General features: G+C 35.4%; 1 protein-coding gene across 1 annotated transcript in view; it reads right to left on the bottom strand.

Moving 5' to 3' along the window:
* Nucleotides 1–17,594, bottom strand: part of cac (calcium voltage-gated channel subunit cacophony) — a 534,146-nt gene that overhangs the window by 152,356 nt on the left and 364,196 nt on the right. The window contains exons 22-24 of the mRNA XM_089100885.1: nucleotides 12,843–13,103; nucleotides 9,940–10,086; nucleotides 7,506–7,707 (exon numbers count right to left, since the gene is read on the bottom strand). Coding sequence (XP_088957011.1) covers nucleotides 7,506–7,707; nucleotides 9,940–10,086; nucleotides 12,843–13,103 — 610 coding nt within the window. The remainder of the gene's footprint in view (nucleotides 1–7,505; nucleotides 7,708–9,939; nucleotides 10,087–12,842; nucleotides 13,104–17,594) is intronic.

The raw sequence follows: 17,594 nt of genomic DNA, 5'->3' as shown, positions 1-17,594 counted from the left end.
GTTGTTTTTTTTTGTGTCTGTTTGTTTTTTTTTTGTTTTTTTACTTTCTCCTGGATTGTTTGTTTATTGTCCGTTTTCTTTGTTTTTTTTCTCTCTAATAATTCACTAGTTTTTGGTTTATTTTTTCCTTCTCTGTTTTTTTTATATTTTTTTTATTATTTGTCTCAAAAATATTGTTTGTTTCTATTTATTCTTGGGTACATTTTTCGGTATTTTTTTCTCTTTTTATTACTTTGGTTGTGTCATTTTTCGATGTTATTATTTTTCTTCCGCATAGATGCCATAGCTCAGCTGTGATGTCGTTAACCTTTGGTCTGGTGAGTTTGGTCGCGGAGCGGATCTACCATCCACCGTAAGTAAAATGATTAATTCTTTTGGTGACCAGGGTGATGTCAACTCTTTGGCGGAACGTTTTGTTGAGTTACAAAATAATCCTTTAGATATAGAAAGTATAATTAATAATTCAGTTGGAAGTAGAAATAGGAATAATAATGATCCTAAATCGGTTATTGAAAGTAAATATGTTTCGCAATTAAGTGGTTCTGCCTCTTCTAAACAAGATGGTATTTTCTCTGTGCTTCACCTAAACATTCATTGACTTTGCTCCTCTTTTGATGAGCTGAAACGGATCGTCACGTGGTGGAACTCCGGATGTTATTGGATTATGTGAAACTTTCCTGGATTCAAAAAAGGATATGCTTTTAGATATCCAAAGATTTAGGATGAAGAGGATGAACCGGAAACAGATGGCGAAAGGTGGCCTTGCCCTGTATATTGCCGATCATCTTGTATATAATTTCCAAAGTGATTTGAGTAGAAATGAGGAAGGAATCTTTGAATCCCTTTTTATTGAGATTAAGTCAGGTTGTAAGGATTTAGTTGTCGGTTTGGTTTACAGATCCCCTAGTGGATCTATTCCTTCGTTTATGAAAATTCTGGAAGAGGTTTTGGACTTAGTCCAAAAGCATCCTTGCGAACTAATCCTTATGGGGGAATTCAACCTTAACCTGCTGGATCAAAATTCTGCTTCGGCTGCAGATTTTTCGTCAATGATGCTTTCTGCGGGAACTCTACCTTCAGTTTGTATACCAACCCGAGTTACTGAGATGCATACATCACTTATTGATAATATTTTTTCGTCACTAGATGTCTTAGATAATTCGGTGATGGTTAGTGATATTTCTGATCATTTCCCTGCTATTTCACTACATAGGGCTGCTTATCGATCGCAGCGTAAAGCTTTGCCATCTAATCTCCCATTTTTCTGTTTTGGTGTCAGTGAGATCAGTCTACTTAAATCTCGCTTGACTGATCAACCATGGGATAGTTTGGAGTCTGAATCGAATTTTAACTGCTCTTTTGATGTCTTTTATGATTCAGTAAAAGAAGGTATCCTAGGAGTTTGCCACCAGAATCCAGTGCCTCATACCTCGAAAAGAATAGTACTGCTGATTCTGTGGATGAATCCAGGTCTCCATAAAAGCTGGAAAAGGAAAAATTATCTGTGGAAGCTATACAAGGCTTCGTCATCTGCTTTTCATCATCAGCGGTTCAAGGCCTATAGGAGTATATTTAATTCTCTGTGTCGGAAGGTCAAGTCTCAGTATTATCACAGAAAATTTTCTGAGCGTGGAAAGGATGTTGGGAAGACATGGAAAATTATTAATTCTGTACTTAGACCTACTCCCCCTCCGCCTTCAGTTCCAACAGCGCTGATAGTTGATGGTAAAATTGTCCAAGGAGAAGAAAATGTTCAGCTAGAGCTTACGTCTTATTTTGCTAATATAGGAAAGACGACTGCTTCCTCTGTGACCTCTACAACTCCTCGTTGCGATTTCAGAGCCTATCTTGGACCCCCATGTTTAAAGTCAATGGTCTTGAACCCTGTTTCTGAGTTTGATGTAGCTCGGATCGTAAATGCACTTAAAGGTTCATCGTCTTCAGGGCCAGACAGAATTCCTACAAGGGTTATCCGTGCCGTTCTTCCTGCTATTGTGTCACCATTGACTAAGCTTGTCAATCTGTCTTTCGAGAAAGGAATTTTCCCTGAATCACTCAAGCGAGCTAAGGTTATAGTGCTGTATAAAGGTGGGTCCATGAGTGATCCTGCTAATTATAGGCCAATTTCTCTTCTATCTGTTTTCAGCAAAATTTTTGAGAAGGCTATGCTATCCAGGCTTCTTAGTTTTCTGGATGTAAAAAATTTTTTCCATGATTTCCAGTTCGGATTGCGAGTTAATCACTCTACAGAGCATGCTTGCGCATCTCTCTTGAATTTCATTCATTCGGCAATAGATTTTGCTCTTATCCCGGCAGCTTTATTTTTGGGTGTTCGTAAAGCTTTTGATTCTTTGACTCATCAGATTCTTCTTTGGAAATTATCGCATATTGGTATAAGATCAAATGTTTTCTCTTGGTTTGAGTCATCTCTTTCTGGTAGACTTATTTCAGTTGATCCACTTTTCCAGAGCCCTTCTGAAGTAGATTATGGCGTCCCCCAGGGATCTGTTCTTGGCCCCGTTTTATTTCTGATTTACGTCAATGATCTGATTTCGGCAGTCAAGAACACCAGTCCTCTAGTATGATGCAATCTGTGTCATCCGGATGTTCATTCGTGTCCCAATGCTACTTCTAATGAAGATTGCCTCGTTGCTTCTCCAGACAACAGCACTTTTGGGACTCTAGGGAAGACGGAATGTGATATCAGGTCTAATCTGGTGGCAATATTTGAGAGAGAAGTTTCATGGTTTGAACCGAATTACTTGGCCTTGAATGTTGCCAAGTCACATTTTCTTATTTTTTCTCGAAGGGGTTCAGCTATCCCTCAACAAGGCTCCTTGTGTAGACCAAAGAATAGGATGGTCCGGTTTCTTAGTATCCTGCTTGATGAGAACCTTTCGTTTAGACACCATATAGCCATGATTAGGGTTAAGGTCTCACGGAGTTTGGGTGTCATTCGAAAACTCAAACACACCTTTCCTGGATCTATTCTGAAGCTTCTTTTTTTCTGCCTTGTCCAGTCATATGTCTATTATTGCCCCATTGTATGGATGTTTACTTTTCCGTCTACACTGCGGTCGCTTTGTGTGATTTATAAAAAAACACCGCGTCTGGTTATTGACACCAACCCTTCTTCACCAAGACCGCGTCTAAATATACAGTCTATCTACATTCTTTCTTGTGCTTGTTTTGTTTTTCATCAGCTTCATGGCAATCTTCCAAAATCTCTTCAAAAAACTCCTCAGTTTATTTCTGATTCAGCTCCATATAACCTTCGTTCGTCGCATAATATCTGCATTCCTCCTACTCCCACTGTGCGGTCAGATTTCAATCCCCTCATCGCTTGTCATCAGGTTTGGAACTCCCTGCCTTCTTCAGTACAGAAATGCCACTCGTTTGGCACTTTCAAGAGGATTCTTAAGGACCATTTAGTTAACAATAAAACAGAATAATTTTTTTTTTTTTTTTTTTTTTTTTTTTTTTTTTTGTGGAGTTGATGTCCCCTGAATGTTTAGTTTTGTTTTATGGTGGTCTTCTCTGCGCTATGACTCCCAGGCCTCAGGTATGGTCTCTTTTTAATTTTATATGTTGTTTGGCGATTGATTTCTTTTTTATGGTTGTTTGGATACATTGTATTTTCTTTTTTTCTTCTCATTCCCCCTTGTATCCCTGGCCATGGAGCCTTTCGAGGGGGGATTAGGAATGTTGTGATTGGATTGTATGTATTGATTGGATTATTCAATGTAGGCCTATTTTAATGTTTTTCTATTGATTTAGTGTTTGATTTAAACGGTATGTATTCCCCCTCTATCACAGGCCTAGGAGCCTTTGGGGGATTAGCACAATGTATTTTCGTGTAGGATTAATTGATTATAAATAAATCTTATCTTATCTATCTTATCTTATTACCGTTTGCCTTGTCAAACAGCTTCAAGCATACACTACTTACATGATTAGGCCTATATTTTTAAAAATACTTATTACTATGTCAGACAAATTGTTTTTTATACATCACAAACTGCCTAATTCGATTTTGGCTTAATTTTTTCCCCTATTTTAATTTTTCTAGGTCATCTAACTTTAGACTTAAGGATTTCATCTTCCCGGATTTTATCAAACAGTTCGTGGTAACGAACTGTAATTAAGGAGCGATCCGGCTCAATAGTAACCGAAACTCTAAAAAACAGAATTTTGATACCAATAGACACATCAAAAGAATTTTGATTTTTATGCTGATCCTAAATATATGAGTTTCATTAAGTTTAGTCTTACCCAACAAATGTTACGAGCCTGAGAAAATTTGCATTATTTTCGAAAAACGGGGAAACACCCCCTAAAGTTATAGAACTTTAATGAAATCACGCCGTAGATTCAGCGCATCATAGAACCCTACTGTAGAGGTTTCAACCTTCTATCTGCAAAAATGTAGAATTTTGTATTTTTGTCAGAAGAAACAACACAGATTCGTGTTTATTTATTGTTGTTTTTTTCCATGGAGGATCGTACCGACCCAGTGGTCCTAAAATGACGCGAAAGGACTCATTCGAACAAAGATTAAAAGTTCTAGTTCCCTTTTTAAGTGACTAAAAACATTGGAGGGCAACTAGGTCCCCTCCCACTTTTTCCTGAAAGTCACCGGATCAAAATTTTGAGATAGCCATTTTGTTTAACATAGCAAAAAATCTAATAACTATGTCTTTGAGGACGACTTATTCCCCCAAAGTCCCTAGGGAAGGGCTGAAAGTAATGAACTTTGCCCATTGTTTACATATAGTATTGGTTATTGGAAAGTATACAGACGTAATCAGGGGGATCTTTTCTGGTGGGGGTGGGTCAAGAGGAGGAGTTTACATTGGAGGATCTTTCCTCGGAGGAATTTTTCATGGGGGGAGATAATTTCCATGAAGGGGGCGCTGAATTTCTCAGCATTATTTAAAAAACAATCAGAAATTAAATAAATAAAAAAAAATTTCAGCTGAAAATAGGGAGCAACATTAAAACTTAAAACATAACAGAAGTGATTACGTATATGATGGGGGTCCGTCCCCTCCTCAATACCTCGCTCTTTACCCTAAAGTAATTTAGTAATTTCAAAACAGCTATATATTCTAATTAAACGGCCTTTGTGATTCAGCGGTCATTCTTAAAGAATTGGAGCAAAATTTTAACTTTAGCGTAAAGACTGAGGTATTGACGAGGGGGCGAACCCCCTCATATACGTAATAAAATTGTATGAATATAAAAGCTCGTTATGTAAGTTAATCCGTAAGTTACGTATATTTATTACTAATAAAAACATTCATAAATAAAATTAAAATAAACTAACAAAAAACCGGTTCTGCAACACGTCAATGAACGAAAAACTTGAGCGGTAGGGGGTTTATCATACAAGTACCTTATTTTTTGCTGGGAGTTACAGTGTTGACCTAGTTGTTTACTTTGAAAAAGCTTTAATTACTTATATTTAGGAAGTATAAATCTGTTAAATATATCGGTTTTTGTTACACAAAATTAAATTATCAATATTACTTAGTAATGCTAAACACTTACAGTCTTTCTCAATAAGGCCCAGCACTATAAATTCTTTTTTGATTATCTTATTCTTAAGCATGACAGAGATTCCTAGCAGAATTCATACTCGAATGGGCTATTTAGGAGAGACAGGATAGATAATAGACGGCCCCATAATAGATAATCCACTATAACAGACCTAGTATATGCTCCAAGTAGAGACAGACATATAATAAGCAGCAGACCTGAGTCTTGTTTTAAGGCACCGGTTTTGAAGCGTGTTTTCAGCGGGTTTGGCAAAAATCCTTTTCAGGTTCTCCGTGTTAAACCCAGCAAGAAATGAAGGGTTTTAATCTTACGGGTTCCAAGCGCGATGGACGCGGGGTCCTTAAAATTGTAACGCTCCAGAATAGCATGGTTGAACATGTTCTGAAAAGACATTCGCCCGTTTTGAACACGGCATTCAAAAAATAATCTCCATAATCCGTGTCAAACTCCGTGTTGGATGTGGATGGCCTGAAAACAGGGCTCAGTTAGACGAGTGTACCGAGGACATGGATTGGTATATAGAGCTCAAAACAGTACATTAATTGAATTCAGATTTGGATTAGATCTTCTAGCTAAGCAGTTAGAGCTGCTATTGTTATTTGAAGCATAAAGGCTGCACATGTGTCACTGGCACAAGAGACTAACTGAGAATATCCGTCAAGTGCAAAATGATCACAGTATTGGTTGAGAAAATGACCATAGTCTATCGTCACTATCCAACAGAAGAAAAGTGGAGCTTTGGGACCAGCACGCAAAAGATGGTCTCACTTTTACGAGGCTGATAGATTCTGAAAGATAGTCCAATGACAAAATGTATTTATATACACTCCAGGACATGATTACGTGCTGTTTAGAAGCTCATTATGCTCTTCTTTCAGTCAATGCATGACTTTGGTAGCTCAGACCCAAAGCTCTAAAGAATGGATCGTTCGTGATTTGGCGAAGTGATAAAAACTGGGCAGGAAAATCTTCTGGTCTAGTAATTGAGCAGAGAAACTTCGAAAACTACAGAGATCTGGTAAGATTCTTTGCAATACCTTAGTGGCCAAATCTATCTGACAAGGGATCAGTGTGTTGAATCATTGGTTACTCGTATGTAGATAGATACGTCGGATCCACCTCAGCTGCTCAAATAAGTCCTGATACTGGATTTATTTAGAGATGCGAATTATTTACTGATCATCTCGTCCAAGGAAAGGATCACAACAAACGTGGACTTCAGTGTGGCACAGAAAAATAGAATGAAAATATTCAAGTCAACGATGGAAGAATGACTTGACTTGACTTTTATTTAACGAAAACATATACATTAATTTTGTACAAAGGAGAAGAGAGGAATCTCGTAATGTCTCCTTTATCAAAAAATAATAAGAAAAAGAAATTACACTTCCCGCTAACATAGCTTCAAAAAAGAAAAGAAAAATTGATAAGAACACAACAAATTTAAAATAAATTAAAGAAGAAATGAAAACAAAAATAAATGTATCTTGCATATTCGTTCAAAAGTGAAGATCATACGGCAAACTTGACCACAAAATCGGATAGACATTGGCCACTGACCAAAGATCAGAAAGCAAGTAGTACTACTCTTTTCTGTGGAAATTTTTTCCTGTTTTAATATTTGATTTGATTATTTATTTTAATTTTGTCTACTTTTACGACTAGCCTATTCATCATTAAGAATGACTATTCTCTTTTGTTATGAAGTTGTTTTTATTTTCCTTTCTGTTCATTTTTGGTTTTATTTATTCATTCACAGTAAGTTATGTTCTGTTTAATTTTCGACTATTGCATGTATTTATCACTGCTCGTTTTGGTTCCTATTGTGCTCTTTACTTATTTTTGAAAATATATTTTTTTAGTTAATTGAAATGAAAGTTATCTAACAAATAATTATGTCAATTATTAGGACTAACTAGCTAAATTTAATTAAAACTTAAATGTACCTGGTTTTTATCTATTTCTCCATCTTGGAGTTCCGCTTCTCCTTGTTCTTGAAAGGTGATGATTATCAGAGCTACGAAAATATTAACAAAGAAGAAAGGAAAAACGATAAAGTAGACAATATAAAAGATGGAAATCTCTATACGATAGTGAGGGAGTGGTCCGTAGTCTTCCTGAGTCGCAGACATTGAATGCTGAAGAATCCTAAAAAAAATATTTTATTGCACAGTACATTCTACTATATAAAAATAAGATATAGCAACAATTTTCGGAATTCTTGTAGCTCTGTAGTTAAAAAACAGTAATAAATGAAAACTTGAGCCTCTTTTTGTAATTGAAGATCATGAAACTGTCCCCCTCGCTGGCCTACTAAATAGTTTAAAAGTAAAACTATCTTGCTCCGACAGTTGAATGTCTTTCAAAATTGAAGATTTTGAGACTTAAAATTTTCTATCAAGGGATTTTCATTATTACGAGCTTCAATTGAAAAAAAGATATATTTATTTAATTACAACTATTCAGTTTTCTAAAGAGGGGATTCCCCTGAATTTTCTGTGGAGATGAGGAGGATGATGGTCCTGGTCCTGTTTTTTTTTCGGCTGTTGAAATTTAGTTTTGTATTGGAAGCTTTACTGGGATTTTTACAGGAGAGGAGAGAACGGGAAGAGTCTCGGTTCACAATTGAGGCAAATCTAAATAAAAAATTTCTGACTGTAAATTTTTTACAGCGAAAAGTTTATTATTATGATAAAAATAAAAAAAATACATTCTTTGGATATAATTTCCAATTTTTAGGGGGAAGGGGTCCATGGAGCACTCGATGGGGGATGAAGCTGATGATAGTCTCGATAATTGATCTTTTCAGCAGCTAAAAATAAGTTTCAAATCTACGTTGAGACGCTATCTATATTTTATTAGTTTTGGGTAGCCTGCAGGTGTCTTAACTTGAAAAAGACTTTTTTTTTGTAGTTGCGAGTTATGTAAAATCTTGGAAGTTACCAGCTCCAAGGTGGATTGATTGGAGAGATGGGGTTTCTGGCAGTCAATGGAACTTCAAGTTTTAGATGGACTTTTACAACTTAATTCTGAAAGTGGACAGTTTTCGTAGAAAATAATGGTTTGAATGTGAGTTGTTCAATTTTTGTTTTAGCACAAGGGAATTCTCTTTCCTTTAAGTTGGGGATAGGCCATTCTTTTTCTAAAGAATATTAATGTCAGTTTATTCATCAAGACAAAAAATTATGGAAACACAGATAGATATATTGATCGATAGAAGGAATTGCTTGATTGGTAGAATATAGTTTTTACGTAGATAGATTTTATATTTAGGCCCTATAGTTTTTAGATATTTCCTGTTTTCCAGAGGACAATTTTCCCATACGCATCAAAGTCTGACCTTAGACATAATTGTACAATCAAGGACGAATTGGCAATCCTTCCTCTATTTTGCTGCTGCAACGATTTCCTTCTGCTATTTCCTGCAGAAAGGGTGGAGGTTTTACTACCTGGAGTTGTTTCACCGGCCAACTTTGGCTAATAATGGACTTCTGTATTTGGGATTTTGTGATTAATTTATTTTTAAAACATAACATAAGAATCTTCAATGGTGGACTATTACGATATTTGTCACGAAAGGCTGGCCTGTCTTTATGTGGATAGTTTGAATTTTTTTCCTCTGCGGCCAGTGAATCTTCGAGGCATCAAAAATTATCAGGTCATTGTCATTTTTTAGAGCTAATGCAATATGTGTACAGTTTGTAATGGAGGGAATTTGCTCCCTTAATTGCCAATATAGTTATGTTTGATGCTGGATAATCATAACGGAGTAATACAGATATGATGTTCGATCATGTAGAATGCAATTATTTGACTAACTAGTAAAAAAGGACATAATTACTACCACCAGCCTAATTTAATGAAAACAAATGAAACCAATTCTCAGATTTAGATTCGGAGGAGGGAAGAGCCAATACGCCGTTTTGACTGGTGGCGGGAGCTTGATTGAACCATGATAATATCGTTGTTTAGGCATTATCATGGTTGCAGTGGTAGCTGCAGCCTAGTAAAAAACGAACTAATGAAAAATAAAATAATACGCTTAAACAAACTGGCTAGTGTGGAAGAATTGTCATTTGCAGCTGATTATCTAGATTTACGTCAGTAGTACAATGTTATTTTAAAAACAAATTTATAGGAATTTCGATAAATAGCCTGAAACTACTAAAAATGGCGTCTGATCAAATAAAAAGTACAAAATTAAAATAGCCATCTTAGAAGACCCTATAAAAGAAACTGACAGCCCCCTGTCTTGAATATAGATAAAAATAACGCTCGAATGTATTTCATTTGATATTCGGGAAGGGAGCTGAGAAATACCATGAAATAAAAATAATAATAGAAAAAACAGTTCAAATTTAGGAACAAAATTCTACTTACATTGGCCATCCTTCTCCAGTTTGTACTGCAAAGAGTGTAAGCATTGCTGCAAATACATTATCATAATGGAATAGATGAGATGTCCACTCTCGCTTTCTCACTTCGGGTAGCTTATCTGTCCCGAATTCATAGACAAAATATTCGCCTCTGAAAATAAATATTTTATTATGAATAAGGTATTCCCCAATGTGAAATCTCAGACGTTGTCATCCCCGAAGACCTAATTTACAGAACTTTCTACTACATTGAAAAAATGGCTATCTCAAACATTTACATTGGATGCGTTTGGGGAAATAGTGGTGGGAGAGGTGACTAGTCCTTTCAATTCCTAAAGGTACACTAGCCCTTTCAATTCCCAACCGAATGAGCCCTTTTTGAAGTTTCCACGACAACAATTTCTATAAAAACCTAATATACCCCCAGGGCATAACTTACAACCCTAGCCCTTAGGGCTGTGGAGGCGGGGGGGGGGGTTCATACTCAGAGACCTCATTTCCAGAACTTTCAACTACGTTGAACAAAATGACTATCTAAAAATTCTGATTGGATGTGTAAGGAGAAATGGTGAGCATGAGGTGGGGGGGGTTAATTTCCCTCCAATCGCTTTCAACTTTTAAAAAGGGAACTAGCACTTTCAAAAGGGCACTAGCCCTGTCATCATCCTCAGAGACATAATTTCAGGAACTTTCAACTACGTTGAACAAAATGACTATCTCAAAACTTTCATTGGATGTGTCTAGGGAAATGGTTGGCGTGAGAGGGGGTTAGTTGCAATCCAATCACTTTCGACTATTAAAAATGGCACTAGCCCTTTCAATTTCCAATCAAATGAGCCCCTTTTGAATTTTCTATGACAACACTTTCAATAAAAAACCTTATATGCCCCCAGGGTATAACTTACAATCCTTGCTCTAAGGGTTCTGAGGGTGTTACCATCCTCAAAGACCTAATTTACAGAACTTTCTACTACATAGAACAAAATTGCTATCTCAAAATACTGATTGGATGTGTTTGCGGAAATTGTTGGCGTGAAAGGAGGGTTAGTTGCAGTCCAATCACTTTTGACTGTTAAAAAGGGCACTAGCCCTTTGAATTTCCAATCGACTGAGCCCTTTTTGAAGTTTCTACGACGACACTTTCTATAAAAAAAAATCTTATATGCCCCCAGGGTATAACTCACAATCCTTTCTCTGAGGGCTCTGAGGGTGTTATCATCCGCAAAGACCTAATTTCTAGAACTTTCAACTACATTGAAAAAAATTGCTATCTCAAAATACTGATTGGATGTGTTTGGGGAAATAGTTGGAGTGAAAGGGGGATTAGTTGCAGTCCAATCACTTTTGACTGTTAAAAAGGGCAATAGCCCTTTGAATTTCCAATCGACTGAGCCTTTTTTGAAGTTTATACGACAATACTTTCTATAAAAAAACCTTATATGCCACCAGGGCATAACCTACAACCCTTGCCCTGAAGGCGGTAGGGATGGGGGGTTGTCATCCTCAAAGACCTATTTCCAGAACTTTTTGCTACGTTGAACAAAATGGCTATCTCAAAATAATGATTGGATGTGTTTGGGAACAAGGTGGGCGTGAGAGGAGGGTTAGTTGCTCTCCAATCACTTTCGACTATAAAAAAGGACACCAGTCCTGTCAATTTCCAATCGAATGAGCTGTTTTTGAAGTTTCTACGACAATGCTTTCTATCAAAACCTTATATGCCACCAGGGCATAACTTACCACCCTTGCCCTGAGGGCGGTGAGGGGGGGGGGATTGTCATCCTCGAAGACATATTTTCCAGATCTTTAACCTACGTTGAATAAAATGGCTATCTCAGAATTTTGATTGGATGTGTTTTGGGAAATGTTGGGCGTGGAAGAGTTGTAGTTACCTTCCAATAATTTTCGGCTATTAAAAAGGGCACAAGCCCTTCCAATTTCCAATCGAATGAGCCCTTTTCGAAGTTTCTTCGACAACTCCTTCGATACGAAGTGCCCTTGTCTAAAACAAAGAAAGAGAGAAACAAATAAACAATACATTGTGCCAACAATGTTCTTTACTTAGGCAGCGTTATTGCGTTGCCCATGATGGGAAACTTTTTAAAAAATGTTAACAGCCTTAGTTCAAAGAGCAAGGTATTGAGGAGGGGGCTTCATACACAGAATAATTTATGTTCGTTTTGAATTTTAATATTGCTCCTTGCTTTCAGTTAAAAAACTTGTTTTTCTTTAATTAAAACTTTCATAGGGCGGCGTAAAATCCAACGTGATTGTCCGGCGTGATTGAAATCCACGTAAAACCTATGAAACCTAGCTTTACAGTAAACAGATAAATGATCCCTATTGATAAGATGATAACATCACTTTGGTTTATTTTCATCCTTTTATTTTCCTCTTTTAAAGAAAACATCTGCCAAAAACTTTTTTTCATCTGGCTGTCGAAAAGCCATCATCGCAAATCGCAAAATCACAAATCGCAAAATCTGGCTGTCAAAAAGCCATCATCGGGAATAAAAAAATTTGGCTGTCGAAAAGCCAGGGTTTACGATTAACAGTCACGGGCTATAAGTCAAAATAACAATATATAACCCTATGAATATCATTTTTTCATTTGTTTGATTTCATCTTTCAAACAGAATGTTTACCCACAATTTTTTCATTAAGCGATTTGAAAGTCGCTGCCAAAGCGAATGTCAACTCATGTCAGTGCTTGGCTTTAAAGTGAAAAGAAAATTGATAATATTGACAATCTGATGCCTATTTCTGTTTACTTCCATCTTTTAAACCTTATATCTTCAACCCCCCAAAAAAAGAAAAAGAAAATATCAATTTTTACCTGAATCAACTTACCAGTTTGAATTTACCAGTGTCGATATTTACCGGTCATCAGAAAAAAAAAATACTTACTGGCAATCTGCTGCTGTCATTTTACTTTCGTCAGTGCAGTAAAAGAACTTTCCATTGAAGAGTTGCACAGCAACAACAGCAAAGATAAAATGAAAAAGCATGTAGACAATGAGAATGTTAAATACGTTCTTCAGGGAGTTGACAACGCAATCGAAGACAGCTTTCAATTTTGGAACTCGTTTAATTGTCTTCAAAGGTCGAAGAACTCGGAGCACTCGGAGTGACTTGATTGTGCTCAAGTTTTGACCTGTCGAACTTCCCCTATTTTTGAATAAAATTAGAGAGTATTAGTTTTTTTTCGTCAGCTAAGGAAAAAAATCAAATTAGTTTTTCATGTTCGACTTATAAATAACTCACTGACTATATTTTTTGTACTAATGATACATAATTAATTAACTATTAAAATGTTATTTAGAAGATAAAGATAGTGAATTTTTGCATTTTTTAAATTCTCTTTTTAAAATAAATTACTGCTTTATATGCGAAGTTTAGCTTTAAAATCAGATTTCTTTAGAACTTAAAATCTTTTAATTTAATAGAACAAAATTTTTGTTTTTAGGAAAAAAATTTAGTCGTCTTTTTTTTTATATATAGAAGCAGTAAAAGAAGGCAATGTTACGAGTTCGAATAATAAATTTCAAACAAGTTAGTTTGTTATATATATGATCAATTTGTTTAAAAGCAAGCATATTTTAGGGGCGTATCGAAATCGAGGAAAAAATTGAATTAAAATTAGACAGTCAATTTTTTTCTTATTCTTGAAAACCAAATCTTCCTGATATCATAATTACTGTTTTTTCCTTGGGTATAAGCGATTAAATTGTCACCTTTTATTTTCAGTCTGTAAATAAAGACAAAAGAGCCTTCTGGCTATTCCAAAATTGGCAGAAAGATTTCATGTTTCATAATTAATATTCATAAAAATATTCATTTTGTATATATATATATATATATATATATATATATATATATATATATATATATATATACATATATATATATATATATATATATATATATATATATATATATATATATATATATATATATATATATATATATATATATATATATATATATATATATATATATATATATATATATATATATATATATATATATATATATATATATATATATATATATATATATATATATATATATATATATATATATATATATATATATATATATATATATATATATATATATATATATATATATATATATATATATGTATATATGTACATGTGTTCTAACTAACCCAACTTGAACTCTTCTGCATATTTAAAGCCATAAAAAGCTCTTTTTGTCAAAAATATTCCCGAAAGCACTTCAAATTGAGCGATAAAATACAGAAATTACCAAACATAAAGCAGCAATAAAAACACTTGACAACAACCTGACACTACTAATTTTTTTAGGAGGAAGGAGAGATTAATCCAAAAAGTACAAGAACAAACAGGCAAACTAAAGACGAAAATTGTAGTAGAACTAGAAAAATCTAGATGCTTTGGTAAAGGGCCAGTACGGGCCTGAAACCACCTTTTATGTACGTGCCTTACATTGAGCTATTGTTCTAGATTCCCTATTTCTAAATCATGCAGATGCACTAACTTGTTTTTCAAGCTTTAAAAATTCTAAATTACAAGTTAAATATATTACCTTTAATCGTCAAAATTTAATCAATGAAATAATTATTTAGTAGACTCTGCTGAGAAATTTGTATTATATCAGGTTAAATAGAAATATCGGCAATTATTTATTATTTTAGCATTGTCTCTACTATTTCCAAGTTTCTGGGGCATTCCTAGACCCCTCCCCTCCACGGAAAAAATTGAATTCTCTGGAATATCCTTGAAAATTGACTGCAGCTAAATTAATCAATAATTTGCATTTTGTGTTAATATTCGTATATCAAATATTAATCTACATTTGTTAATATATATATAAGGTGTTTAATTAAAAATTTACAAAATTTAATTCTCAGGGAGATTTCAGAGAACCGATCTTTCTTTTAGGGTAATTCTGAAAAATCACGAAAAAGTGGAAAAGGGGAAAGCACATTATCACAGGTGAGGGCGTATCCAGGAGTTTTTTGCGGGAATTTTTTCAGGGTTGGGGGGTCACACAAGAACTTCAATAAACAATATGTTTAAACGCATTTTTGTTACTTTTTACTTTTAGGGTGAAAATTCAGGGAGGGGGGGTTCATACCCGGTACCCCCGCCCCCGGGATACGGCATTGATCTCTTGTCTATTATTATCGAAGGCTTCATCCTTAATAACGTTGACCATATCGAAATAACTATACTTTACATTTTAAAAGCTGTAAGTAAGTACTCTGAGGTTGCTAATCAAGGGCAATTTCACTGATTAGACTTATTGGGTTTAAGTATTTGGGTTTCTTTGCAATTTTTTGTGAAAATGAGGCGCGACAATCTGACAATCCGATTGTAAGATTTAGTTTCCCATCAAAGCGATTTTCTTCAGCCTGGGAAATTCAAAAGAAATTCGTGGTATATCCATTTTGTCAATTACCACTGTAAATTGAAAAATAAGGAATAGAAAATTCTTGAGAACCAGAATTGAAAAGGGAACCGGTTACTTTAGACATTTTTAAGAAGACTCTCTCGAAAATAGGGCTCGAAAAGGGCTTTTAAGAGTCCTTTTCTTAAGAGAGCGAGAGAGGTCTAAGAGCAATGAAGAGCTTCAGTATAGAAAGTGGTCACCTGCGTCAGGGACGTCAATTTACAAAATGTAGGGGGAAAACACGCTTCTCAAAATCTAGGAGCAGGGCCAAAAAATCTGGGGGAGGGGCAATTGCTCCCCTGTCCCTTTCAACCACAATTTACAAGCTCAGCCTGTGTATCTCTCTTAGCTAATCGGTAATCTGATATTTCGGTAATCGGTAATTAGCTAATCTGATCGGTAAGAATAGGTTACACATTTAATCTGTAAAAGATAACAACAAGTACTTATACGACAACTGGTCAACTGAAATGCTATAGGCAACTAGGCAAACAACAACATTATTCATGTGTACTATAATGTAAAAACAGTTTGTTTACAAACCCCTGAAGGTGTGTCATATTTCACAATTTTTGGTTCTCTGCACATAATTTAACATGTCTTTCCCATTTTTGAAAAATTAAATTTTTTGGTTATATAAGATGTTACTTATCCCCAATAATCCTGTATTTTCCAGGGCACAATAGACAGATTTTACAGCATCGACAAAGGCTATACTCCCGTTAACAAAAAAAAAAAAAAAAAAAAAAAAAAAAAAAAAAAAAAAAATGTGAAACAGATTTAAAACCAAACAAGATTCATACTCCGCCTTCGCAAGTGCGCGATTCTGATTTATATATTACGGTTTGCCTATGGGAAAACCTGTTTTTTTTAACTAGGCTATGACGACACGGTTCAGAGTCTTTAGACGCGGTATCAAATATGCGTCATGTCTGGAAAAAGAAGACGCTACAGTCTACAGCGTTTCAGGGCTAGCAGGTGCAACTTATCCAGCAACTATCCCAGACCGCTTCAGGTCGTAATCCTAGTAGCCCCTGACGTCATTTACGTCTCGAGAAACGCTAAGAATGAGTAACACGGGTGTCAGTTAAGTAATAGCCCGTTCAGACACATGGGAAAACACTCAAAGGTACCATGGGAAGACCGATCGGTGTTTCCCATAGTAACGATCGGTTTTGGGGCAAAAAAATTTTCTAGTTTCCCAGTGGTACTATAATCGGGGGAAAATGAGCAAGCACTCTTAAAAATGGAAAGGATATCGATTGTTAAGTACGCGAAAGTTCGAGATTTGGTGGTTCTTGTTCAAAACCACCTGTTTTCGTACGATACGAGCCATGCTCTATATAAAGTGAACAAGAGAAAGGAGGGTGCCTTGCAAGAAAGAACTTCTAAATCTGAGGTATATGATTCTGATAACATATTTTTAAATTTTTCGTCCAACGTTTGGCCATAGATAACGCACCCAAGTACATGTTATCCGTGCTCTTCGGAAAAGCTTGTATCTATCGTTTGAATATTCCTCCTCGCGTACCGATCGTTTGTTTCATCGGCTTCCCTGAGCGTCTGAATGGGTGATCAAGTTAGTATAAACCTGTTCAACAGTAAAACCTGGAAATCAATTGCAAAACCTGTTCGGTATTGGGGGAAATAATCCCCAGGAAACCTAACGCTCCTAGCGACTCAATCATTGCTATCATAGACCTATTGCCTGAATGATGCCAGATAATATTAACCAAAAAACGAAACAAGTTTTTTTAACTGATGGTAAGGAGCGACATTAAAACTTAAAACAAAAAGAAATTATTTCGTATATGAAAGGTGCTGTCCCCTTCTCAACGGCCCGCTCTTTACGCTAAAGTTTGACTCTTTCTCACAGCTCTACTTATTATAACAATATAAAACTTAGCGTAAAGAGTGGGACGTTGAGGAGGGGACAGCCCCTTTAATACGGAATAATTTCTGTTCGTTTGAAGTTTTAATGTCGCTCCTTACTTTCAGTTAAAAAAAACTTATTTTTATTTAATTTCTGAACGTTCTTGAATTAATGTAGGTTTTGATTTTGGCTCACCCTACATGAATAATTAAAACGAAATTTTCATATTAATTTTACTTTTTTTTTGCCTAAATGGCTTTCTTCAAAATTTGATTGGACGATTTTGACAAAAAAGGGGCGGGGAAGGAGGCTTAGTTGCCCTCCATTTTTTTTTGGCTACTTAAAAA

Source organism: Artemia sp. Qi Xiang Cuo, chromosome 15, assembly GCF_049724085.1.
Source record: "Artemia sp. Qi Xiang Cuo chromosome 15, ASM4972408v1, whole genome shotgun sequence".
Classification (NCBI taxonomy): Eukaryota; Metazoa; Arthropoda; class Branchiopoda; order Anostraca; family Artemiidae; genus Artemia; species Artemia sp. Qi Xiang Cuo.
Note: the sequence above shows the minus strand (reverse complement) of the source record. Positions and strands in the feature narration are given on the sequence as shown.